The 27,149-nt window shown below is 45.0% G+C and overlaps 1 protein-coding gene across 4 annotated transcripts in view; it reads left to right on the plus strand.

Moving 5' to 3' along the window:
* The window catches only part of LOC139747459 (putative neural-cadherin 2), a 296,803-nt gene that overhangs the window by 172,512 nt on the left and 97,142 nt on the right, over positions 1–27,149 (plus strand). The window contains exon 2 of one of the 4 annotated variants that reach the window (XM_071659818.1): positions 4,908–5,288. The exons of the other annotated variants lie outside the window; for them this stretch is intronic. Coding sequence (XP_071515919.1) covers positions 5,240–5,288 — 49 coding nt within the window. The 5' untranslated portion in view covers positions 4,908–5,239. The remainder of the gene's footprint in view (positions 1–4,907; positions 5,289–27,149) is intronic. 4 annotated transcript variants of the gene reach the window in all.

The following is a 27,149-nucleotide window of genomic DNA, read 5'->3' on the forward strand; positions in this document are numbered from 1 at the left end:
TGCGGTGGTGGCCTTTGAAGATGTTGGAGTTGGGTGATGATGGTGGTGTACGGTGGCTGGTGAACACTGGAGTGGTGGTGTACGATGGTTGGTGAACACTGGAGTGGTGAAGTGTACGGTGGTTGGTGAACACTGGAGTGGTGAAGTGTACGGTGGTTGGTGAACACTGGAGTGGTGGTACACGGAGGTTGGTAAACACTGGGGTGGTGGAGTATGTTGCTGTTGGATGGTGAGGCAGTGGAATGAGGAGCTGGAGTGGAGTTCCTGTGGACAAGCAGAGTGGTGTGGTAAGAACGGCTGCTGAAGCGGAAACCAGCGAAGCTTAGGAACTCGTAACGTGGCACGGAAGCAGAGAGAGAGAGAGAGACAGCAGACAACACAGCAGAATAATATGGTGTAAGTAATAAGACTTGAGGTGGGAGAGTCATTTCTTTCGCGGGGATAATCGTAATTAATCAGCACCCGACATGCGACCACAACTCATCATCACCTCACACACACACACACACACACACACACACACACACACACACACATACTCCGCACATACTGCACACAAACCCCCGAAAAGAAAGAGAGAGAGAGGGAGAGAGAGAGAGAGAGAGAGAGAGAGAGAGAGAGAGAGAGAGAGAGAGAGAGAGAGAGAGAGAGAGAGAGAAAGTTCCTGTTGCCTTGGAGAATATATCGTCCTGACCAGTTTCTCAGGCGAGACTCTCAGGGAGCTGTCGTCCGGGGTGTGTGTTTACGAGAGGCGCAGCTGACCCACCTCCCAAGCCTAGCCCCGGCACACGGGGGGGCCAGCCAGCGGCGGGCGGAGGAACATACCTCACGGCCGGTATGCAGGAGTTGTGTGGTCTGAGTTATGCCTAGAACTTCGCGTGGTGGGAGGGTGGCGCCCTCCACCCCCGTAGGGCCAGACGCCGTCCCGTGCCCCGGGCGCCCCCGCGGGTCGGGCAAACCCTGACGGGGGGCGTCGGCGGCTGCGCGAGATGGTGAACGAAATATATTGGTTCATTACTTATTATTCAACATTTGCAACAGGGAAATCTCGCCTCATGCCTCGCTTTGGGAGTAGCTTAAGAGACGGGGAAGGAAAATTGTGGTGGTTAAGAGATTCACACGATAGTACCAATGTCTACCGCCTCTGTGGTATTTAAGAATATTCAGGTATATGTTGTAACACGTTCTGGTATTCTGCATTACATTCACGAGACCTGGATATTTTTTTTTTTTTTACATTCCCGAGGACACGAATATTACATTTCCGTGGCCACGAATATCACATTTCCGTGGCCACGAATAACACATTCCCGTGGCCACGAATATCACATTTCCGTGGTCACGAATATCACATTTCCGTGGCCACGAATATTACATTCCTGTGGCCACGAATATTACATTCCCTTGGCAACGAATATCACATTCCCTTGGCCACGAATATCACATTTCGGGGGACATGAATATTGCATTCTTGAGGACACAAATCACACGAACATTTCCAGGGGAGAATGTGGGTGAATATCAAAGTCTTTGAGAAGTCCCCCTTGAGGTCGCTGGGTGGTGCTGGAGTCTCACACTATAATCAATTTCGGGCTGGAGGGAAGGAAGGGAGGTCCCTCGTCCACCTGATTACCTTTCGATCTTGAAAGTTTAGATCACACAGAAGCATCGTTTTCTCTTAGCATTTTGGTAGACGACGTCTGGAAACTCCTCTCACCAGCGGGTGAAGGGGACGTGAGAGTGTTCGAAAGTTACTAACACAGAGGCAGCACCTGGAAAGCAGGCATGCCAAGGAGTCGAATGGCAGAGGTATCGCTCTTTGTGTGTGTGTGGGGTATGCCCGCCCTCGCGGCTAAGTGGTGTGGTTGTGATGCCCCTCCCTTCGTCGGGAGGATTGGTATGTACATCACCATCGTGTGTACAAATCCATCCCACCTCACGCCCTATAGGGAGGGCGGTCTCGTGTGTGTGTGTGTGTGTGTATGTGTGTCTGTAAGGCACGTGGATGCGACACATTATCGCGTAATGTGGCTATCAGGTTAGATAATGGTTTTCGTGGGAATGTGTGCAGCATTGCTCCACGTAGCCCTCAGCCTCCTGGAAGTGTCGTCCATTCCACCCCCCAGCCACCTGGTAGTGTCGTCCACAGACCCTTGGTCGTGTCGTCTGAGCACCTGATAGTGTCGTTCCAGGTTCCTGGTCGAGGTCGACCGACCAGCTGGTCATGTCGTCGGGTCAACTAGTGGCGTCGTTCCACCTACCTGGTAGTGTCGTACCAGCTACCTGGTCGTTTCGTCCGTCTACCAGGTCGTCTACCAACCCTCCTCCGCACACAGGGCAGGTCGTAGCCTAAAGTAGTGGTCACTGGAAATGTTGATGAATGTATATATACCTGAACCTACTGGACGTGACGATGGTTCACAGTATTAGCAGCTTGTCTTCATGCTTCGTGAGAGTTCCTGTCTGCATTCCTCTGTTGCTCTTGCTGCTGCTGCTGCAGCTTCCCATTCGCCTGACCGGAGACAACATATACAAATAGCCCCAACATTGCTTCCACTGGGACTCAGGGCCACATATCGGGGCCAGGATCGAGACTGCTCAGGGCTGCAGGTCTGGTCAAGGCTTAGGGCTGCAGGGCTGGTCAAGCCCCAGGGCTGCATGTCATGTCAAGGCTTAGGGCTGCAGGTCTGGTCAAGACTCAGGGCTGCAGGTCTGGTCAAGACTCAGGGATGCAGGTCTGGTCAAGACTCAGGGATGCAGGTCTGGTCAAGGCTCAGGGCTGTAGGTCTGGTCAAGACTCAGGGCTGCAGGTCTGGTCAAGGCTCAGGGATGCATGTCATGTCAAGGCTCAGGGATGCATGTCATGTCAAGGCTCAGGGGTGCATGTCATGTCAAGGCTCAGGGCTGCAGGTCTGGTCAAGGCTCAGGGCTGCAAGTCTGGTAAAGCCTTAGGGCTATGTGACGTGTCCAGGGTCGAGGCTTCATGTCAGGTTCAGGTCTGTGGCTGCATGTCAGGTCCCATGGCTGTATGTCGGGTCCAGTGATGAATGAGTCTTGCCCATAACAATAAAGGCAACACATGGAGAGCAGTTCATACGTTCCATTCACAAATTCACAGATTGTTTTTTATTTACTGTCCCTGTGAAAATGTAATTGTGTCTGGATATATATATATATATATATATATATATATATATATATATATATATATATATATATATATATATATATATATATATATCTTTTCTTTTTTTTCAAACTATTCGCCATTTCCCGCATCAGCGAGGTAGCGTTAAGAACAGAGGACTGGGCCTTTGAGGGAATACCCTCACCTGGCCCAATTCTCTGTTCCTTCTTTTGGAAAATTAAAAAAAAACCGAGAGGGGAGGATTTCCAGCCCCCCGCTCCCTCCCCTTTTAGTCGCCTTCTACGACACGCAGGGAATACGTGGGAAGTACTCTTAATCCCCTATCCCCAGGGATATATATATATATATATATATATATATATATATATATATATATATATATATATTCCTATGAGTCCACGGGAAAACTGAAACACGATAAGTTCCCAAGTGCACTTTCGTGTAATAATCACATCATCAGGGGCGACACAAGAAAGAAATATAAGTCAGTTGATATACATCGAAGAGACGAAGCTAGGAAGCCATTTGATAAACATGTAATTGTCCTAGCTTCGTCTCTTCGATGTATATCAACTGACTTATATTTTTCTCTTGTGTCTCTCCTGTTGATGTGATTATTACACGAAAGTGCACTTGGGAACTTATCGTGTTTCATTTTTCCCGTGGACTCGTAGGAATATCTTGATCACGCGTAAAATTGTGATTCTTTTCAATATATATATATATATATATATATATATATATATATATAGATATAGATATATATATATATATATATATATATATATATATATATATATATATATATATATATATATATATATATATATATATATATATATATATATATATATGTATCTATGTATCTATATATATATATATATATATATATATATATATATATATATATATATATATATATATGTATCTATGTGTGTATGTATATGTTTCAGTACAATATTTAATGTTTGATTTTTCCAAAGGGATGAGCAATTCTCTCTGCTGAAATATGAATCATGTGTCAATATAATGTAATTGCTCGTGTGCGCTTTTTCCTTGATTTATATATAAATCGAAAGATATGATATATGATGGGTTTTAACTATTCATTGTGTACGATTGTGTATCTTTATCAGCTCTCTCTCTCTCTCTCTCTCTCTCTCTCTCTCTCTCTCTCTCTCTCTCTCTCTCTCTCTCTCTCTCTCTCTCTCTCTCACTCTATGCACATGGTACCTGTGTGGACGAATTGCCCCATTAATTTGTAGCACAGATTCGCAAAACTTTATTGTTAACCCGAAGTTTTATTCTCCATTCGTTTCACATTAAGAAAACACCTTTTCACCCTATTGTTGGTAAGGATATACCAAAACTTTGTTTGTTTGTTTTTCTTGTTGTTGATCTGGAGATCGATAAGATTAGTCTGTCAGGCGAAGAGTTAATGTTGTCGAGAAGTAAGGTGTTGATTCACACCAAGGGAGGTCAGGGCATTCAATGGGTTCGTCCCTCACTCCCTGTCTTCTCCCTACATATACCTCAGGTTCAGCCTCGTTGTGTTCCTACATCGTATGTACATACCTCTTCGGAGGTGTCCTCCCGAGTTTTGTGATAGTCCCACCTTGATCGTGTGTCCGTGAGTGTCTGTAACTTGGTGACGGCGAAGACCACATGTAGACCACTAGCTGGAGAAACAGATCTATGTCTTTATGTGTATCAAATGATCATCTTTGTGACTGTCCATTGAAAAGCTGATCTCTTACAGTGTATATCATTATAATTACCGTAAGAAAATGATGGATGTGATGATCCTTGCTTCGAAAAAACTGACTGAATGGGAACAGTAAGAATAGGTTCTTGACTCCCCGTCTGCAGCCACACTCACTGTGTGAGGTGACAGTGTTTACCACCCTGGAGTGTAATAGCCCTACCGTAAGTCCCACTGAAAGCTTGAAGCTCCTTGACAGAGAGGCTTTGAAATGTACGGCCCTTTGATGTCCCGTACCGTGTCATACACTGGGGCCCCTCAGTGAGTAGGGTCGTGGGTGTGTGAAGAAGCCCTTGGTAAGCTCTTGCGAAGACGGCCACCACTTCGCCATGGACCCCGCCAGGATCCTGCAGATCATCACCAACAGCACCTGGATGGGTGAGTATATGATGACGTACTTGTTCTCCTGCCTTCCTGAACACCTTCCCCTTCTTCAGCAGGTCTGACCTCACCGTCTGTCACCCCACTGCCCCCTGCAGCGTTATCGCCTCAGCCCTGCGTCCCCTGTTCCGATCCCCGCGCGCCACTCGCCCTCTCCTCTCTCTTCCTCATTTACCAAGACCCCAGCTCTATTTTTCCCCTCTTGTCTAACACTTGAGACCTCCTTTGCTCTGCCTTACCCGCTTCCCGCCCTCCTTGTCGTCCACTCTTTCCCCAAACTCGACCATTTGCCTCGCATTCACCAGCCTGTCATAAATGTAGCTTTGACGCAGGAGACATTTACCCTCGCGTTATATTTCATTACAAATTCCCATATCATTGCAAGCGTCCCTCCGTATTACTGATCAATTATTAGAATAATTAGATCAATTAGAGACAGTATGGGCGGCAAATGTGGCTTCCCCCTTACCAATTCGACGCCGCAATATATTTCTAATGACCTTATCCCTAGTGCGAGACGGGGCCCAGCCAGCCTGGGAGGGAACATCTGCTCCTCTCATTCAAGTGACTGTCTTGGGTGAGCCATGTGATTAAGGAAACAACAGCATCACCAACTTCATGATCATTACGTTATATAGATTTGCATAGATAGGAAGTATATATATATATATATATATATATATATATATATATATATATATATATATATATATATATATATATATATATATATATATATATATTTATCTATGTATCTAAAGCTACCCCAGGATCAGTAGCAGGGAAGTGTAGACTCCCCAGGAGTGAGAAGTTTTCTTTGATGGGAATGTTCTCCTAATGATACAGCCTCGCTAGAGGTAACTTTCCCCATGCAGTGTCACCTCGAGCAGTCGGGGTCCAGTAACACACACACACACACACACACACACACACACACACACACACACACACACGTTTGGACCAGAGTGCCAGTCTTTGGTCATGTTTCACCCATCACGCTATGAACACAGGAGTCACTTGCGAACTGAGGTGGTCACAGAGATTTATCTCGAACGCCTTTGTGGTTGTAGTTCTTGTATATCTTAAGCAGGTTCCTTTATGGTGTCTGATGCTCTTTGGTACGTGGTAGGTGCCTCAGTTAACTATGGCGGTATGTGCGAATTTTAATGACCTCTTCCATAAAATGATTTGTGGAAAATACGAGTGGAACTCTCACTTAAGATGTTTTACTTCAAATCTTATTTGGCTTGTAATTTTCAAGTGTAACACATTGCCATACTTATATATTTCACCGGTTTTTTTTTCTATATCCATTACATGACTGGTAAAATGTTTCCAAAACTCATACTAGTAAAATTTGTAGCTTACTTATGTCACATAAGCTGATGGTATGGCTATAAACAGTCCACACAGTTCGTACCACTTACATAAACTGACACAGTTCAGAACTAATGCATGTATATAAAGATAGAAAAATATGCTATCATTGCAGAGCCTTTAAGTGAATCTTATAAATCGAGGGACAATAAACGAGCGGCGCAGCTGTACGGGATTCAGATGCATATGTCCTGCGAGGAACATCGGAGTAAAGGAATGGGAACCCATTTGTTACTTATAATTACACTGGATCCCACATTATTAGATCTTTTTTTTTTCTTTTACCGTGAAACTAAGTGCAGTCGTTTCGCTCCGCAAGATTCAAATCTTGTTCTGTGCAGTGAGCGTATGTACGTCCGTCTGGAGATATGACACATTGTCTTGTGGGTAAATATTTAGTTATGACAGACATAAGATCTTTAATATGTCCTTCCTCACATCACATGGTTCTCTTGATCTTATCGTATCATATATATATATATATATATGTGTGTGTGTGTGTGTGTGTGTGTGTGTGTGTGTGTGTGTGTGTGTGTGTAAACAAACCTTCGTCCAATACGCATATAATTTATTAGGTATTAAGTGAATATCAGAATAAAAAAATGTATACAAAATGTACTCTGAATTCATGGAATTTTCTTTTACATCAGGAAAGCGAGGCAAGACCCCACAGGCACATAGCTGGGTCCCAGAGGTTGATAAACAAAGGTAATGTGTACGAAAAAAAAAAGTTGGAAGGCGTTTTGAGTGTAGCTCGAGACGATATCGTACCCAAATCCCACTGAAAAATCACCATAAGAAGAGATTGGTGTTGCCTGGCTACGTATGTTGTATGGCCAGTCTCTGGTCTCGTGTTTATGTATACGTGACATCTCGATATGACTGACGTCTATCTGACGTTTAGATGCGTCCCTGACGTCTGATGAGAGAGTAAACATTAGGAGGTATGAGCATCCTGATTCAGGTCTGTTCAACTATAGGAACTAAAATTTCGATCAATCTTAAAACACTGTCTGAAAATAGCTTAACTAAAGGATTTGATATGATTGATCCTTTTGATCTTATAACTTTTGGGATACAGCGTTGAGCCTGAGCATTCCTCTTCCTAGGAGAGAATAGGAATTCTAAATACGTAACGTCCACATGTCTTTTAAGCAGCTCAACTCTTTGAGTGTGTGGCTGAAAATCCTTTTTAGCACGATATTTTTGAGAGTTCCCCCCTCCACCCTGAACCACACAGGGCGAATGCAATACCACGTATTTATTTTCTAGCATCGTAAAGTTGCGTTTAATGTGACCAGAAGCTGTTTACCGCTTGGAAAAGTTGGCAATAGCTGGGTCGTGTGGAGGACAGCCCAGGCTAACGACCTCCGACACGACAACGAAGACGAAAAACAACCACCTCCATACTTAACGAGGGCCGCCATAATCATCGCCATAACCATCAAAATTGCGACAACACGACTGGCAGTACCAACCACCACCCACCAGCTCGACGGCCTGACCTACACTTTCATCACTCACCAACACGACTACCAACCAGCCTCGCCACCACCACCACCACTACACGACATCTACCACAATCGCTACTATCACCACCATGTTGGTACATCCCTTCGTCGTCTGACGTCGTCTTCGGGAATCGTGGATGTAGTTTGAGCTGCACTTCCTTTGGTGACTCCAGTAGGTCCATCTTGAGGGACGAGAACTGCCTCAGTTGTCGCGCGTGTGATCTGTGGCCGAGACCGACCCCCCCTCTGGTTTCTTTGACCTACCCTCGCTTCTCCTGGAGGTGGAGGAGCCATTTCTCGTCGTGATTGCGTACGCCGTTCCAGAGATTGAAATGCCACTTGTCCCCCGTCACTTGCCAGATTTTCTCCCACATGTTGATGTCGACATCAAAGTCTTACGGGGGGAGGGGTCACGTTTACACAGATCCTTCAAGGACGAGCTCTTGGTCCTATTGGAAGTGGCCATCTCGTGTCTTCCGGTGTGCCGTCCGTCTTGTATCCTGAGCATGTATTCAAAGCCCAGAGCAGCCGACTCCCTTTGACTGCGAGAATGTTTGCTTGGTTGGGTTTTTGGTAAGGACGTTTGTACTGGTGTCCTTAAGATGCCTGGTAAAGCCAGCAGAATAGATGGGATCTCTTCCGTCTCTTTTGTCGGCTGTTAATCGCCCTCCCCCCCGTCTCTCTGCCATACCGCAGGAAGCTGGGAACGAAGGCTTTTACCAAGCACTCTTGTCTCAGCGATGAATATGGCGTTGTTCCAGTCACCGCTTTGGGAACGCACCGAGGATGGTGGTGGCTGTCATCTCTGTATAGAGTTGGAGGAGAGGGTTTTGTTGCCCAACTTCAGCGAAGTGGCTTGTATATGCTCCAGGACTTGTTTTTCTCGACGGTGATCTTGAGGGGGAGACAGAGAGCATTTGTGGAACAGTTTTATCGTGTGGTTTTGTTACTTGATCAGTTCCTATGCAGCAGGTGCAGCATTACTGTCCTCGCTCAGTTCCTGACTGGAATGTGAAGAAGCGTGGACTTGATGCCAGTTAGGACGAACACAAGGGAACAGTTTACTGTCAAACCTCGTGAACACTTAGGTACTCCCCAGCTGCCTCTGCACTGAGAGTTAGAAATGTCATAGCTGTTGACACGAGGATATAAGCGTTTCACAGTGTGATGGATATTAAGACCATTGATCGTGGATCCATCTCGCTGCACGTGTCATCTTTTTTTTTTTTTTCATGGATGCAGAGGACGAGACCTGGGGAGCCGATCTTCCCCAGGATCATGTACGGCCCCGCGCTGCTGCTGCTGCCTGTGTCACGTTCCTCAGTGAGGCGAACAAAGGCAAGGTGGAGGCTTGACTGCCGCCGTCTGCGTTCTCTTGACATTGTCGTTAAGAGGAGATTAGGACTACCTTTAGTCTGCTTGCTCTGACACCTCATTGGTCCTCGGAAGGACACCAGATCAGCCAACTGTTGATATCTCGTGAAGGTCACCCAAGGAAATTCTCTTTCTTCTCCTCGCGGTTTGTACATCGAAGTAATGAAGGAGTCATTCAGGTCGTGGCCTACTCCCTCTCTCCTCTCCTCCGTTACGGCAGCAAAAGTTGGCCCGTCCATAACTAGAGCACTTCAGTTAAGATGCTGCTCTTTCCCAGTGCCTCTTCCATTTGCCAGGGAATCGGCGGCCTAGCTCGGCGCTCGCATTGTCTGATGTGCATCCAGCTCGTCCATGACGCTTAACTGCGCCAATGCACGAAGCCTTTTCAGACTTCATCGTTCGGCGGGAGCACAGCAGGAGGTCGAGTTCCATCCTGCATAAACTTCTCCTCCCTGCTATCAAAGCCTCACTTTTATAATACTGGAACCTGTGCATTTCTTGGCACAGGTCAGTCTAATATTGAGTTACACAACTCTTGGATATCTCTTTTTGCGGTAGTCACTTACCAACTTTGCGTTCCCGAAATGTTCTTGGTGTTTTGAGAGGACGTGGCGCATGGGGGTGAACTGTGACCTTTGTCTCGATAACTGGAATTTCATTTCTTGGGAGTTAGGTTTCAAGTCACTAGTTGCTGCAGATCCCTTGGTCAACGGTCGTATACTTCCCATTATTACTGCCAACACTGCCGCCGCCACACGGACACTCCTATCACCACTACCACCAGTACCGCCAGCAATATCACTGCCACCACAACTACTACCACAATCACCACCACTGTTTCGTTCCAGACCTCATCTCCCCCTCCTCCTCCTCCTCCTCCTCCTCCTCCTCCTCCTCTACATCTGTCGTACCACTATCACCACTATTTCTTATCACTCCCGCCATTCAGCCACTAGAGCGCCTATCTGGCCTCTACCGCCGCCTTTACCACACATCACGCCTGACTGTTCCACAGTCTCGAGACCCCCAACACTGTTTACCTAACAATACTCAGAGTGTTCACACGCCTCAGGCGCCGCATGGGGCCTCTCCACCTCCTCCTCCTGGTCTCCTCTACACTCACGTCCTTCCCGCCATGTTTACCGCAACGCGAGAGAAAAAAAAGAAAAAGAGATGCAATCAAAACTCGGTGTGGGAAATTCCACACCAGTTGCTGCTCCCGGCTGCTGTGTATATATTTTGCTGCACGGCGGGGGATACATAGATTAATCAACCTCATGATCTTTTTTTCCTTTTTTTTTGCCCTCACGTTAATGCAGTTTGTTGTGGCAATGGTGAAATTTATGTCAGAATGAGATAGATTGATGTCAGGTGGGCTCTAGGTGGGTGGGTCGGTGAGGGCGTCAGCTGTGCTTATGTATTACCCCCAGCGGCGCTTACCGGGCTGGTGACAACGAGGTTTAAAAAAAAAAAAAAGGTGTGGTTGAATATGTATTTTGCCGTTGAAGGACACAGGTGATAGTGGGGCATCCTGCTGGCCTCCTTCTGGTCTTTCCCTCCCGACTCTTGGTGCCAATCCTCGTCTCTTGTTCCTCCTCTGACAACTCCTCTTTCTTTCCTATTCTTTCCCTCCCGACATCCTCTCCTCTTATTCTTCGTGCCAATCCTCGTCTCTTGTTCCTCCTCTTGCCCTCCTCTTTCTTTCCTATTCTTTCCCTCCCGACATCCTCTCATCTTACTCTTCGTGCCAATCCTCGTCTCTTGTTCCTCCTCTGATCCTCCTCTTTCTTTCCTATTCCACTCCTCTTCCTCCTCCTCCTCCTTCTTTTCCTCTGCTTCCTCCTGCACTTCCCATGTCCCGCCACGCTTCGCTTCCCTAGCCAAGGGCTTCCCTCCGTACAACTGAAACAGTTGACTCTCGTGTACTGTGTAAATGAAGTCAACAGCACCGCAAACAACCAAGCCCACAAGTTCATCAGGGTCGACCCAAGCCCCCTTGCACCCACCCCACTCGCCGACCTTCTCATCAAAGTCCACTCTAAAAGCTACATGCTTTACCAGCGACCCAGCCCTTACATGCAGCCTCCACTCCACGCAACAGATGTCATTCAGGAACGTGTCTTCCCATTTTTATTGCTCCTTCCACCTTCAGTGCCCTAGGAGCATTGAGTCCACCAGGGGCCTCGCTGTGTATGATACCTCAGATGCTCCACTCGCTGCACTGAGACTTCCCGCCAATGCATTCTGCACTAAAGTCACACCAGGACACCCATCCTCTTCGCGTCTTTCGCTACACGCACCACTTGTGTCTCGTACGCCCCTCCCTACACGACGTTTTGACTTTCCACTTGTATTCTGTAGCTTCTCAGACACAGGATGTATATATACATGTACGATCGTATGAAATCCCGTAAACTGCAGGACAGGTTCTGCTCGTAAACAGTAAACAGTGACAGCCAATCACTGAGGGCATCGCACCTGTCACGACACAGGGTTGTCGTGGTATTTACGAGTTAGGGGTTAAAAAAAAAACTGTTGGCTTTGAAATATATTCAAAGTACTAGTGCGGTCCATTTCATCAACTGAGGTAGGATTTAGTAGAGTAACTGATATAAAGCAATTTCATTTACTGAACTACACACACACACACACACACACACACACACACACACACACACACACACACACACACACACACACACACACACACACACACACACACAGAAGATCCAGAGGATGGCAGCAAGTGAACTAAATCACAATCAGAGGTCAGTCATGAATTTGTCCACCATGAACGCGAGAAGACGTGAGTTGTGCCATCGTCACATTCACAGAATTTTGTTGAGGGAGGACAGGATCTGTAAGCATAAGCTGAAGTGTGAAGCAGGGATGAGCTTTTTAACTTCTCTTTAAAGGTCGATCGTCGATTATATGGAATGGGTTGGATGGAAATGTCAATCGCATTTGCAGAGAACCGAAGCCAGGGCATTTTAGGGTGATATTGTATTGGAATTTATGTTTGTTAATTTGTGTGGAAGTCTCGATGTTTGCGACAGCTGGTGATTGCTCCAGGTGTTCTGTTTGATGTGGTCTGCAGTTTTATTATGCGTATTTTTTTTATTTTTTTTTTTTTTTTGCCGGCTTTGACGACCGGGCAGGTGAGGCGTGTTTTAAAGTGGAGTGGGTGAATTGTTTGCATAGGATGCTAAAGAATTTTTTTTCCTCGCTCAAGTGTTTAGTTTGCATATGGCTGTTTGATTGATGTTTGTGGTATGAGGAACGTATGCCATGTGTGTATATCATAGGATGATGCCCAGTGTGGTGTGAGGAGCGAATGTCACGTGTGCATGTGTGTCAAAAGGTGATGCCCAGTGTGGCTGGATTTTAGGCCATCCAGGGCTGATTGGAGAATCCAAGGTGCTCACATCACATGTGCCACGGGTTAAATGGGTGGTGGTATCAGATTTCTGTGGTGAGGCAGATGTTCTCTTTTGTTATGGGCCAGTATTCTACGTGCCTGATGGAGTGTTTGATGTGTGGCGTTGCCCGGGTAGCGTCGAGGTGCTGAGATGTGAACTGCAAGGTTATCTGCATATCGAGAGGACCTCCACACATTATGGCCTGCAGGAGGTTATAGAAGGTCATGTCTGGAAGAGACTGAAGAGGGATGGAGAAAGAACTGCTCCTAAGGCACTCCATTGTAGAGCTTAAGGGATTTGGAGGTAACCCTTTGCGAGTGATTCCGGCTTAGCAGTCATATATATATATATATATATATATATATATATATATATATATATATATATATATATATATATATATATATATATATATATATCTCCATCCCACACGTTATTCCTTCTTTATACCTCTTTTATCAGACTTTTCCCTCCTTCCTATTCCGTCTTTGCCAATAGCCTATTTGCTCTTTACTCTCTAAATATCCCCCAGTCATCACTTCTACATAGAACTCTGTTTATTCTGTATACATGTATGACCTCATGACCTCTGTTCCCCTAGTAACCCCCCAGACGTAAACATTTTACTCCAGTTGGAACGGGAAAGAATCCACTCGTTCGATCAGTTTCATTTCATATAATGCCAATCATTTGTACATTGATGCCTGACCCCGCTGAACGTGTACGATCTGTATTCTGTTGATGGATCAGCAGATACGTAACCCATGTTATGTAACGTATGTTTCCTAGCTTGTTGTACCATTGGCTCGTATGTTCCACAACTTTTTGTACCATCGGCCCGTCTGTCTCCTACCTTGTAGTACCATCGGTTCTTATGTTCTGTGGTCTGCTGTACCATCCGTTCGTATATTCTGTGGTCTGCTGTACCATAGGCTCGTATGTTCCATGGTCTGCTGTACCATCGGCTCGTATGTTCCATAGTCTGCTGTACCATCGGCTCGTATGTTCCATAGTCTGCTGTACCATGGGCTCGTATGTTCCATGGTCTGCTGTACCATCGGCTCGTATGTTCCATGGTCTGCTGTGCCATCGGTCTGTCAGCGCCTCTGGGAAGGTCATTAAACAACAATCATGTCCTTCCTGTAATCCTTTAATATCCTTATCATAACAGACGACCCGGAGTTGCAGCTGAAGTGTTGCCTCTAATTCATCAATGGCAACCTTCGGGGTACAGATGAATTGATGCCTCTAATTCCTCTATGGCTGCGACCCTCGGGTTACAGATGAATTGATGCCTCTAATTCATCTATGGCTGCCACCCTCGGGTTACAGATGAATTGATGCCTCCAATTCATCAATGGCTACACCAACGACACGTGTCCACTGCTGTGGTAGACCAATTCAACGTGGGGCAGATGGATGGCTTGGGGAGCATGTCATCAATTTTCGAAACATTTTACATACATATTGAAGGCCCCGAACATAATGACGTGTGGGGGACTGGACGAATGCTCTGTTAACGAATGATTCGTGGTGAAGTTAGACAAGTTCATTGTGGTGTAGACCAGTGTTGTGGGGGGGAGATGAGTCATGTGAGTGGTAGAAGGGTGCCGTGTGGGGTAGACGAGTGCTTTGAGGGGATAAACGGGTGCTGTGAGGGGGTAGACGAATGCGGTGAGGGGGGTAGATGAGTAGTAGAAGGGTTAGACAAGTGCATTTAACTCTGGATGATAACAGAAGCCAATTGCCAATAATAGGTAATCAATTGAGATGTATACGTACAGTGAGAGTAGAGGAGAATATTGGTGGAACAAACAAATATAGCAAGAAATAGATGCGGTGGGATATAGACAGATTAAATTGCATATAAACCGAGGGGGAGCACTAGATAGACGAAGGCGATGATGATAAAGTTAGAAAAATAGGTAGTATAGATGTACAGGGAGTCAGAAATAGATTGAGATATAGACTTTACAATGCTGAAGAGTAGTAAGTAACTGACAACTGCAATAAGAGAGAGACTATTACACCAAGAGATGAAATGTACTGATAGACAATTAGGGTAGACACATGGATGTTACAACGAAAAAAAAAAAAAAAAGGTTAGTATCATTAAGAAATAGACAAATATAAGATAAACACTAACAGAGTCTGAGAGAGAGAAAAAAAAAATCCAGTTTTAGACAAATGAAGTGAAACATTCAGGGACTAATGAATGCAGGAGTTCAGGGAGAGTGTGTTGGAGATAAAGGAGAAAAGCTAGAAATGGACAAGTAGTGAATAATAGCGAACAACCAGGTAGAAAATAGACAGCTCAGAGGTAGATGAACGAACCCTCAGGCCGACAGTACAGAGATAAACAAAGATAATGAAAAATAAGCTGGCAAGGTATTAAGAATATATGGTGTGGGAGGCAAGTTGTTAGAAGCAGTGAAAAGTTTTTATCGAGGATGTAAGGCATGTGTACGTGTAGGAAGAGAGGAAAGTGATTGGTTCTCAGTGAATGTAGGTTTGCGGCAGGGGTGTGTGATGTCTCCATGGTTGTTTAATTTGTTTATGGATGGGGTTGTAAGGGAGGTAAATGCAAGAGTCCTGGAAAGAGGGGCAAGTATGAAGTCTGTTGGGGATGAGAGAGCTTGGGAAGTGAGTCAGTTGTTGTTCGCTGATGATACAGCGCTGGTGGCTGATTCATGTGAGAAACTGCAGAAGTTGGTGACTGAGTTTGGTAAAGTGTGTGGAAGAAGAAAGTTGAGAGTAAATGTGAATAAGAGCAAGGTTATTAGGTACAGTAGGGGTGAGGGTCAAGTCAATTGGGAGGTGAGTTTGAATGGAGAAAAACTGGAGGAAGTGAAGTGTTTTAGATATCTGGGAGTGGATCTGTCAGCGGATGGAACCATGGAAGCGGAAGTGGATCATAGGGTGGGGGAGGGGGCGAAAATTTTGGGAGCCTTGAAAAATGTGTGGAAGTCGAGAACATTATCTCGGAAAGCGAAAATGGGTATGTTTGAGGGAATGGTGGTTCCAACAATGTTGTATGGTTGCGAGGCGTGGGCTATGGATAGAGGTGTGCGCAGGAGGATGGATGTGCTGGAAATGAGATGTTTGAGGACAATGTGTGGTGTGAGGTGGTTTGATCGAGTAAGTAACGTAAGGGTAAGAGAGATGTGTGGAAATAAAAAGAGCGTGGTTGAGAGAGCAGAAGAGGGTGTTTTGAAATGGTTTGGGCACATGGAGAGAATGAGTGAGGAGAGATTGACCAAGAGGATATATGTGTCGGAGGTGGAGGGAACGAGGAGAAGAGGGAGACCAAATTGGAGGTGGAAAGATGGAGTGAAAAAGATTTTGTGTGATCGGGGCCTGAACATGCAGGAGGGTGAAAGGAGGGCAAGGAATAGAGTGAATTGGAGTCATGTGGTATACAGGGGTTGACGTGCTGTCAGTGGATTGAATCAAGGCATGTGAAGCGTCTGGGGTGAACCATGGAAAGCTGTGTAGGTATGTATATTTGCGTGTGTGGACGTGTGTATGTACATGTGTATGGGGGGGGGGGGAGGTTGGGCCATTTCTTTCGTCTGTTTCCTTGCGCTACCTCGCAAACGCGGGAGACAGCGACAAAGTATAAAAAAAAAAAAAAAAAAAAAAAATATATATATATATATATATATATATATATATATATATATATATATATATATATATATATATATATATATATATATATCAGACAGAGAGAGTCGTGAGTGAGAGTTACTGTTGCAGTTTTCTGTCTCAGGTGGAGTGCGCCAGGACAGGATGGGACAGTAGGCACTGACCCCCTCAGCTGGAGGGAAGTGCCCAGCAGCTGGACCAGCCCTCAGAGGAAATAGAATATCTTTCCTTAAATATTTTATGCTTGCGTTGTAAAAGAGAAATGTTCCTCTGCATTGCAAAATACATAGGAATTTCGCGAATACAGACTCGTTTTTTTTTTTCCACCTTACTCAAATTTGAGGAGAATTTCGTTCGGTTCTTTTCGCTCTTTTCCCTTTTTGTTTCGTGGGAGGCAGGAGGGCGGCAGTCCTCGCGGTCCATATCTCACTATAAACTTGGTAACTTCCACTGGCTGGTGGGCCTTCCAGCCACCACTTTGCCTTCGCATTTCTCGAGCACCACCAACCATCACCGTAATTCACAATTCTTCAGCACCTGACCTCACTCTTCATCACAACAGCCAACACATTAAGAGGAACTTCTTCAACGCCTTAAGTCTCACTTCCTCAGTACCATCAGCCAGCACTTCAACTCGCACATCCTCATCACCATCCACAGTTGGAGTAACGTAGAGGAACCAGCAATTCTTTTCCTCTTCGATCGAGACGGAACACCTGTGGGAGGAGACAGAGACGAGGGCTGCCTTTCTGTCAATCTTTACCACCTTTGTGGATCCTGTGTCTGCAGGTTCGCTGCCCATGTAGGGCTGGGCTACCACATTAATCACTGTGTTCTCGTCTCGTCAGTTCCCCATTGTAAACTGTGAAGGAATTACATCACATCGTCATACGTACTTCTCTTGAGTGTCTATGTCAAAGGATAAATAGACACACAAAGGATAGGATCGAGGAAAGTCCTTATTTTATGTTTGAATATCAAGACATTTTACCGCCAGTTCACATTTTCTATGAATACAAACATGAGTCTGTCTTGAGGGTTGGTCTTCCACATTGCGTGGCATTATTATGACCTTCCTCCACACGTTATTGGTGTGGGTATCATTTTTTTTCCCTCTGTTCATTGTTTCCCCGTTCGGCGGAGCGGATTTCCAAGCTTACCCAAGATAAGCTTCAAGCATGGTATTGGAGGCACTGACTCACTGACGTGTGTTTCCTGGTGGCAGACTTCCCACCTGGAATATCTCACAATAGACTGTGAAGGCAGCGCCGGGCTTCATTAACGGGCAACTGCCGCTGCACGGGCTTAAGACGGCTGCTGCAGGAACTGACGGGTCTTCCCACCTCTCTTGTCCAAGGTGTGTGGGGCTCAGAGGCAGATGATGAGGTTCTCACACACTCCAGCACCTCACTTCGTGAACCGGTCTATTTTTTTTTTTTTTTTTTCATCGTCCTCATTTAGCTTGTGGAAATTGGCCAACAGAACTTCCTGAATACACAAGATAGCTTCGCCTGCTATACCTCCTGCTAGATGATAAGTTAATTAGCGCGCTTTGCTGGCTAACTTCAACTGGTATACTCGAAAAGCTAATTCTGTTTTCTTTAAGCCACATTTCCTTGCCAATTCCACCGACCAACCCATTTATCTAGTCTCACCAGAGAACCTCCCAACTCTTACCTCACCGCCCAATTTCTCTCGGTCAAATCGACTGATATATTTTCTCGGCTGATTAGATCTGCTCACTTTAATGTTCACCTTGGCCGAGTGATCCAACCAGGAAACAAATTCATTACTCACCATTCGCAAAATCTCCAGCTTCTCCGGCCGCCTCCAGTGACCATCGTCATCTGTTAGTCGTATCTGGTCAACTCCAGAGGAGTGACTACGGTAGATGTGGGTATGAACCAACTTCAGTGGGTAACTTCACCCAGCCTCCCTCCTTGACCAGCTTCAACCCCCTTCGCTTTCATGAGAGCCGTCAGCGACCTCATCCTCAACCCCGTCCACTTCGAGGGAGTCCGATCACGAAGATTAATTAGTAACTTTGCGTAGGTCTTCCAATCTCCTGTATTCGAATACTATTTTAGGAGACATGTAGAGGGTGACAACGTCGGATAGATTCTACCTCCAGAGTAACCCGTTACCCTTGTGTTATACAAGACTTTTTTTTTTCCAGATGTTGAGTGTTCGTGATCTTGTGCTTCTCATGACTGGTCCACGAAATACTGGTATGTCTCTCGTGTCATTCGTGTCATCTTTAAATGTTTGCTGTACGTGTCCCGTATCATCAAACGCAGCTCGAAACATTCCTCCATACGGGAACCTGACGGTAGACGTTGTGAACGTGAAGTTGTCCTCAGCCATGGCTTCGTCCCCATTTGCATGTTAAGCATCAAGTGCTCTGAGCTTTATGACTCATTAACACGTATCATCAATGGACAATGGACTCGCCACGCTAACTAGATCGCTTCATCTCTATTCACGTCTGTGGACCAGGTTCAGTCGTCAGGTGAGACGCTCCCTCAAAGCTTTCACTTCCCTTAAAAGCACTGCTATTGTGTACAATGGTCTGCCCCGGCCGGTCATTCCCCGGGTATCTCTCTCTCAATTAGCTCATTCACAGAACCCATCCACCGTTACCTCTGGCCGTCGTACCTTGAGCTATATCAAGTGATATTACCCTCCTTCCCCACAGCTTCTTCTCCTCCTGTTGTATGGTCGATCCTGACTGTGTCATCATGTAGAACGTACAACAGCAGAACTTTCTCCTAAGTTACTCTTTCCTTATTCCTTCCTCTCGTCTCTTCTTGCTCGGCTTTGATCGTGTTATTGAACCAAGGTGGTTGTACATGTCTGCTGCTGTCAGTTTTTAATCTTATCTTTACGAGAACTAAGATTATCTGCAGGAACAAAAAAAAAAAGCTGTGGGCAATCCTTCATCGTGTAGGCTTTGTGCATATTACTTTATAATCACCATTTTTTTTTGTGTTTTTTTTTTTTTTTCGAAGGATCTCCATCTCTTCTGAGCCGGTGCATTAACCTGATCAAAACTTATGCATTGCCATTACGACCCTTGATAAATCTCACGTTCTGAATTCCCACAATACTGCCGCTGCAGATGATACCTCAGCAAAACATTCATTACTCTAAGTCTGCCTCATCCTTTTTCGAGCGTGAAAACTTTTGCTCCACTTTCCATTTAGCCTCAGAAATCATCCACTCTGCCCTAGTCTCCCTGATCTCAGGGCAAGACTTAAATGTATCATTACCTACGACTTTGGTCGCCGCCGCTTCATTGCATAAGTGAATCGGCAAAAGTTTAAACAACCTGACCTAATTTTCTTTCAACAACCAGTTCGTGATCAGCCATTTCGTACAAACATGTCTATCCAATACAGATCTTCTCCCCAGAAGCAGTTCACCGGGTCCTTCCCACACTCCAGGAAGAGTCGAACTTCTGGTCGTGTGTGATGTCATTAATCACATGTGCCTCCTCCTCCTCCTCCTCCTCTAAAACCTTTAATCTCCCATAAACTTCCTTCTTTAACCTCCCAGGTTTTAACCTGCCTCTTCTGAGTCGCTCGGTTGGTTGGTTGGCTGGTAGACCTCCTCTACATATTTGCCATATAAAGAAGGGCCAGGAACTGGAGGGGTGGAGAGAGAGAGAGAGAGAGAGAGAGAGAGAGAGAGAGAGAGAGAGAGAGAGAGAGAGAGAGAGAGAGAGAGAGAGAGAGAGAGAGGAGTTAAAAGCTAGAGCTGGCAGGGGAGAGAGAGGGATAGCTTTTAACTTTACTTTCTCCCAAGCTTTTTGCTCAAGCCGCTTAGATGCAAAAATCCCATCAGGAGATCCTCCTGCCGCCGTACACGGCCGTGTTCCTCACCTGCAGGTGTTGGCTGGTCCTTCCCAGGGGAGCTCCCTCTCCTGCCGCACTCCGTCACACCCAACATCTTATTTACTTTGTAGCTACGGCTCGTTTATACATACTGGAGGTGATACCATCGCAAGTATATATTATTTTATTTTTTTTTATTATACTTTGTCGCTGTCTACCGCGTTTGCGAGGTAGCGCAAGGAAACAGACGAAAGAAATGGCCCAACCCCCCCCCCATACACATGTATATACATACGTCCACACACGCAAATATACATACCTACACAGCTTTCCATGGTTTACCCCAGACGCTTCACATGCCTTGATTCAATCCACTGACAGCACGTCAACCCCGGTATACCACATCGCTCCAATTCACTCTATTCCTTGCCCTCCTTTCACCATCCTGCATGTTCAGGCCCCGATCACACAAAATCTTTTTCACTCCATCTTTCCACCTCCAATTTGGTCTCCCTCTTCTCCTCGTTCCCTCCACCTCCGACACATATATCCTCTTGGTCAATCTTTCCTCACTCATTCTCTCCATGTGCCCAAACCACTTCAAAACTCCCTCTTCTGCTCTCTCAACCACGCTCTTTTTATTTCCACACATCTCTCTTACCCTTACGTTACTCACTCGATCAAACCACCTCACACCACACATTGTCCTCAAACATCTCATTTCCAGCACATCCATCCTCCTGCGCACAACTCTACCCATAGCCCACGCCTCGCAGCCATACAACATTGTTGGAACCACTATTCCTTCAAACATACCATATATATATATATATATATATATATATATATATATATATATATATATATATATATATATATATATATATATATATGTATATATATATATATATATCCCTGGGGATAGGGGAGAAAGAATACTTCCCACGTATTCCCTGCATGTCGTAGAAGGCGACTAAAAGGGGAGGGAGCGGGGGGGCTGGAAATCCTCCCCTCATTCTTTTTTTAAATTTTCCAAAAGAAGGAACAAAGAAGGGGGCCATGTGAGGATATTCCCTCAAAGGCCCAGTCCTCTGTTCTTAACGCTACCTCGCTAACGCGGGAAATGGCGAATAGTTTAAAAGATAGATAGATAGATAGATAGATAGATATTATGCTTGAAAGCCACACCCGCTCCCTTCCATTTTCTGACTGTCATGTGAAATGCACCGAGACTACAGCTCACTAACGATCACAATGCAAATACGACCAACATTTGGGTTTTTTCTTTTCGGTTCTTGGTCAATATTTACGGATTAAAACTCTTTCTTTCTCTGAACTATCTCTTTTTCTCCTTCCACTCTTGAATTCCTTGCTTTCTCTTACACAACGACATACCCCTTCTCCCCTCATCCCTCCTCTCCCCCCCGCCCCAATTTGCTTACAAAAAACCGCAGAGTGCCGTCCATTTCGCTGCTTCGTATATTAATATTTCATTCCCGTCCGTAAGTAGGATAGCCAGAGAACCCGTGTACCGTCTCTCGCACTGCCCAATCATCGTAGCCAGACTTGGGTGCTGGCGTGTGAGGGGCGTGGTGGCCCTGGGGGAGACCTGCCCATGCACTAGAGTGGAACTAACTTTATGGTGGAAGATCACATGTGTTCCAGACGAAGACGAATAGGTCAAGGAAGAAAATAGACTGACCAGAAGACTCTTACAGGAGGCAGAAGCGCTGATCGAAGTGGTGTGGGGTGTGGTCATTGGGGACCAGCCCAATGTTCGGGTGTTATTTCTGAACGCAAACGATTCTGGGATGATGTTTGGAGTTTAAAAAGCATTTACTGATCTCTTGATACAGTGTGTCTGGGACAGACAGTTTGTACCAAAAAGATCATGTGCATATATAGACGCACATGGTACAGTGGGGAGATGGATGGCGAGAAGCATTTAACTAAAAAAAGGCAAACAAAATAATTCGCTAGCGAATGCAGTATGTCTCCCTCCCCCAGCATCTTAAAAAGGTGTCTTTGCCTCCTTGTTCCCAGCGGGTTGATTTGTGTGTGTGTGTGTGTGTGTGTGTGTGTGTGTGTGTGTGTGTGTGTGTGTGTGTGTGTGTGTATAAATCCTTCATGGCCCAATCACCATCATAGCCACAGCGATAGACAACCTCCACCACCGCCACACACCTTTACAATTACATCCTCCATCACCACCGCCCGCGATACCCCGGCCTTCCCCACCACCATGGTTCTCGAAGCTGTCAAGTCTGACCCTTCCAATATGGTGGCAGGAGGAGGAGGGAGCGAGTGGGCGTTCAGAGGCTTAACCCAAGCGGCTGCCGCTGGGATGGCCAGTCACCTCAGCTAAAGTGAGCCAGCAGTGTGGGAATCCGCTCTCCTCCCCTTCAGTACTTCTGTTTTCCATCTGGATTTTGGCCAGAAGAGATCGTAAGTACACTACTTCGATCTATTCTGGGATGAAATCCCCCTTTTATTTTCAGAGCCAAGAAACTTATCCAACAATTCGTTGGTGTTTTCACGTGAATGATCCTGTTTTTAACACTTCGTTCTTCGATAATGTTATTACACCTTGTTATTTTGAGATTAGGTTTGCCGCGGAGAGAAGATGGAGAAAGTGTTTCCCAGACTTGACCTGACGCAAGGTCATTTCGGTAACCAAAGCTGGCGACAGACGTAGAGGTGGAGCTAGGGTTGGCCAGAGCAGTTGACCCCTTCCTTGTCAGTCATGTCTTGAGCTGGTCATACGTGGTACTAACAGTGTTTTAAACTGGTCTTGTAGTATGTGATGATGATTGTCGAATTTAAGGTGAATAAAACATTATGCAATGCAATATATATATATATATATATATATATATATATATATATATATATATATATATATATATATATATATATATATATATATATATATATACATTGGAAAGGATCACAATTTTGCGAGTGATCAAGTCCTGTGAGTCCACGGGGAAAATGAAACACGATAAGTTCCCAAGTGCACTTTCGTGTAATAATCACATCATCGGGGAGATACTTGTATCTTGTGTCTCCCCTGATGATTATAAATATATATATATATATATATATATATATATATATATATATATATATATATATATATATATATATATATATATATCCATGGGGATAGGGGAGAAAGAATACTTCCCAAGTATTCCCTGCAAGTCGTAGAAGGCGACTAAAAGGGAAAGGAGCGGAGGGCTGGAAATCCTCCCCTCTCGTTTTTAATTTTCCAAAAGAAGGAACAGAGAAGGGGCCTTAGTGAGGATATTCCCTCAAAGGTTCAGTCGTCCGTTCTAAACGCTGCCTCGCTAACGCGGGAAATGGCGAATAGTATGAAAAAAAAATATATATATATATGGATGGGAAACAAAGAATTCTCATATGTATGTCATGTATTTCCTGTTTGTCATAAATAGTGGGAAAGAGGGTTAAAAGTTGGGGACTGAAAACCCCCCACCCCCTCTTCTGCATTACTGCTTTTGAAGAGAAGGAAGATAAGGAAGGAATCAAGCTCGGATTTTTCTTTCAAAGCTTCAGTCGCCTGTTCCTGGCGCTACCTCGCTGAGGCGGGAAACTGCTAACACGTACGAATGAAAGGCAGAATATATACAAACCCTTTCATGGAACGTGAGCGAAAGAGAAAGAATTCAGAGCAGTGTCACATAACTGGCCTGAAGCCTACATATATCACTGGGCTGGAAGACCCTCCGAATAAGTAAAGGTTTGAACCCAACCCAAACATATAGTATGTAATTCTTTGGAATGAGTAAAGGTTTGAACCCAACCCAAACATATAGTATGTAATTCTTTGGAATGAGTAAAGGTTTGAACCCAACCCAAACATATAGTATGTAATTCTTTGGAATGAGTAAAGGTTTGAACCCAAACATATAGAATGTAATTCTTTAAAAATGTTTAACCTCATAATTCATCTGTTAAATTTATGAATATAATGGGGGGGTTGGGGGAGGAATATTTATTACCCAGCTTTGTGAAAATGTTCGTATGAATAAGTTATAAACATAATTATACTTAATTTTGAGTACTTTCATAAACACAATTATGTGCACGAGGAAATTACAAACAAAAAGAGTTTAATGCTCGTGAAAAAAAAAAATGATTTATATAAGTGATGATCTTTTTAGAGGAAATCAAGTTGAATAACTTGAAAATTAGTGTCAAAATGTAAAACGTAATGCACTGATGATCCTCTGCGTGTCCTTGGACCCTGTGTCTTCAGCATGAAGATTCTGGAGAATAAGTAGAATTTCTCTTGGGTTCAGCGACTCCTGTGGCTACACTCCCACCTCCCATGTACGCAAAAGGAAGAGTTGAAATGTTAAGGAGACTGGTTCCAGATGAAACAGTATTATATAAGTGGGGGGGGATTTACCTATTTGTACTTGTACTGGGAGGGAGTTCTACACTCGTGGGGCCCCCCAGCAATTGAATTTTTTCCAGTGTCACATAACTCTTTAAGCTCCTGTATCATTTGTGTGTGTGTGTGTGTGTGAGAGAGAGAGAGAGAGAGAGAGAGAGAGAGAGAGAGAGAGAGAGAGAGAGAGAGAGAGAGAGAGAGAGAGAGAGAGAGAGAGACGTATGTCCACTTATAAACTCAACAAATTCGCTGACACTTTTCTGATACATACAGATGGAACTTCCATCCCTGAAAATAGATCAGAAGTATGGCTTACCAGCGCAACGTACTAACGATCTCCCATTCAAAATCCCAGAGGGAAGACAGAGCTGCTGATGGGGGAGGAGGGCGATTCTCCACACTACTGGCTTGCCTTAGCCGAGGTGACTGGCCATCCCAGCGGCAGCCGCTTGGGTTAAGCCTCTGAGCGCCTCTTCCTGCCACCATATTGCAAGGGTCAGACCCAACCTGACAGCTCCGGGCTGCACGGGAGTGGGGAAATAGTGGTGAGGGTGGATTTGGGATGGTTCAAGTGGTAGTTATGGAAGATGTATTGGTGGCAGTGTGGTTGGGCGGCAGTGGAAGTGGGTTTTGGAGATACCAATGGAAAATGCAACGAAGGTGAAGCGATATCGTATATATATACACAATACGTCCTCCTGTGTTATTTGGTCAAAGACTCCTTCGTTTGTTGCGGTAGGATGCCGCTGGAGAGTTTGGAATGGATCACATGTTTCTGATACCAAACGTAGCGTGAAGGCAAAGGGAGGCAGAGAGGGGATCTTCACCAAGAGGTGTGAGTTGTCTTAGAAGCTGAGGAGATGATGTCTGGACGGTTAGAACTGGACTCACGCTTGGTTATCATTCATTAGTGACACGTTTGACGATCATCCAGCGATGAATGAATCATGATGATGTCTATTCGAGGCCAGTTGTTCCGGCCGCTTGGTTCGATGCCTTGTTGCTGTTTTATAGAGAGGTAAGTGTCTTCTCTTAGCTGGCTTCGTGTCTGTCGACAATACCGCTAACTGTAGCATGCACTTCGGTATATACATTCTCCAACATAACCCCTCCAGTCACGACCACCCTCAAGAGAATGTATGACTTTAGTTCCTGTCTTTCCCATTTGCTTGTAAACAGGAGGGCAGATTTTTTTTCTTCCTTCCTTCTAGCGTTTACAAGAAAGTTGTAAATGAGGCTTTTAGGGTTTTGAAAGTAAAGTGACTCATTGCGTCATAACTAAACAGCGATGTGCTTTCCCATACTCCACGGGCTATAGGCTATAACACACACACACACACCCACACACACACACACAAACACACACACACACACACACACACACACACATACACACACACACACAAACACCACTTTTGTCCTTTTGTTTGTCAGTCTATTTAGCTATATTTACACAAAGATCATATATATATATATATATATATATATATATATATATATATATATATATATATATATATATATATATATATTCTAGTTAAACTGTGCATATTTCTCACTGCCATGGCCCCAAAATTGACCTTGAAAATATTACGTGTAGAGCGGGGGGCGCGCCCCGGACGTGCTCCTCCCTCACGACAGTAATGGTATATTTCACGAGAGTTTCTGAAGTGTCTGTCGAACCCCACAGGGACTAGGGCATTCCTGGGCGAGGGGCGCGCACCATCTATAGCTTCATGCACCACGTACGTACATACCTCTGGCTATTGCCCCTCCTGTGTAAAAATGTTTTTGTACCTCACGTCTTTTTTTCCCCCTCTTACGACACAAACGTTTTTCCTGTTCTCTTCAAACGTTTTTTTTTCTATATGAATTAACGTTTTTTTTTTTCTTCCCTCCCGCCGAAAATGGACGTTTTCAGGCTACTAGTACGGACATTTTATCACCACCGCCACAGACATTTTTATGTCAGGAATATAAAAGTTTTCCATTTTACTGGGGCCAATGTTAGAATTGCGAAGGTGCAAAATTCTTTGGCAGTGCCATCCTTGTCTTGTTTAATGCTTAGGAATTCTGTGTGTGTGTGTGTGTGTGTGTGTGTGTGTGTGTGTGGTGTGTGTGTGTGTGTGTGTGTGTGTGTGTGTATGGAAGGGGGGGGTTAGGAGGGAGTAGGAAATGTTGGGAGCTTTCCATATAATACCAGATGAAGAAAGGGATTTGCTGTATATCAGATCATACGTGATAGGACAACATCATGAGAATGATGAACAACTGGT

The sequence above is a fragment of the Panulirus ornatus genome, chromosome 68 (assembly GCF_036320965.1).
Source record: "Panulirus ornatus isolate Po-2019 chromosome 68, ASM3632096v1, whole genome shotgun sequence".
Classification (NCBI taxonomy): domain Eukaryota; kingdom Metazoa; phylum Arthropoda; class Malacostraca; order Decapoda; family Palinuridae; genus Panulirus; species Panulirus ornatus.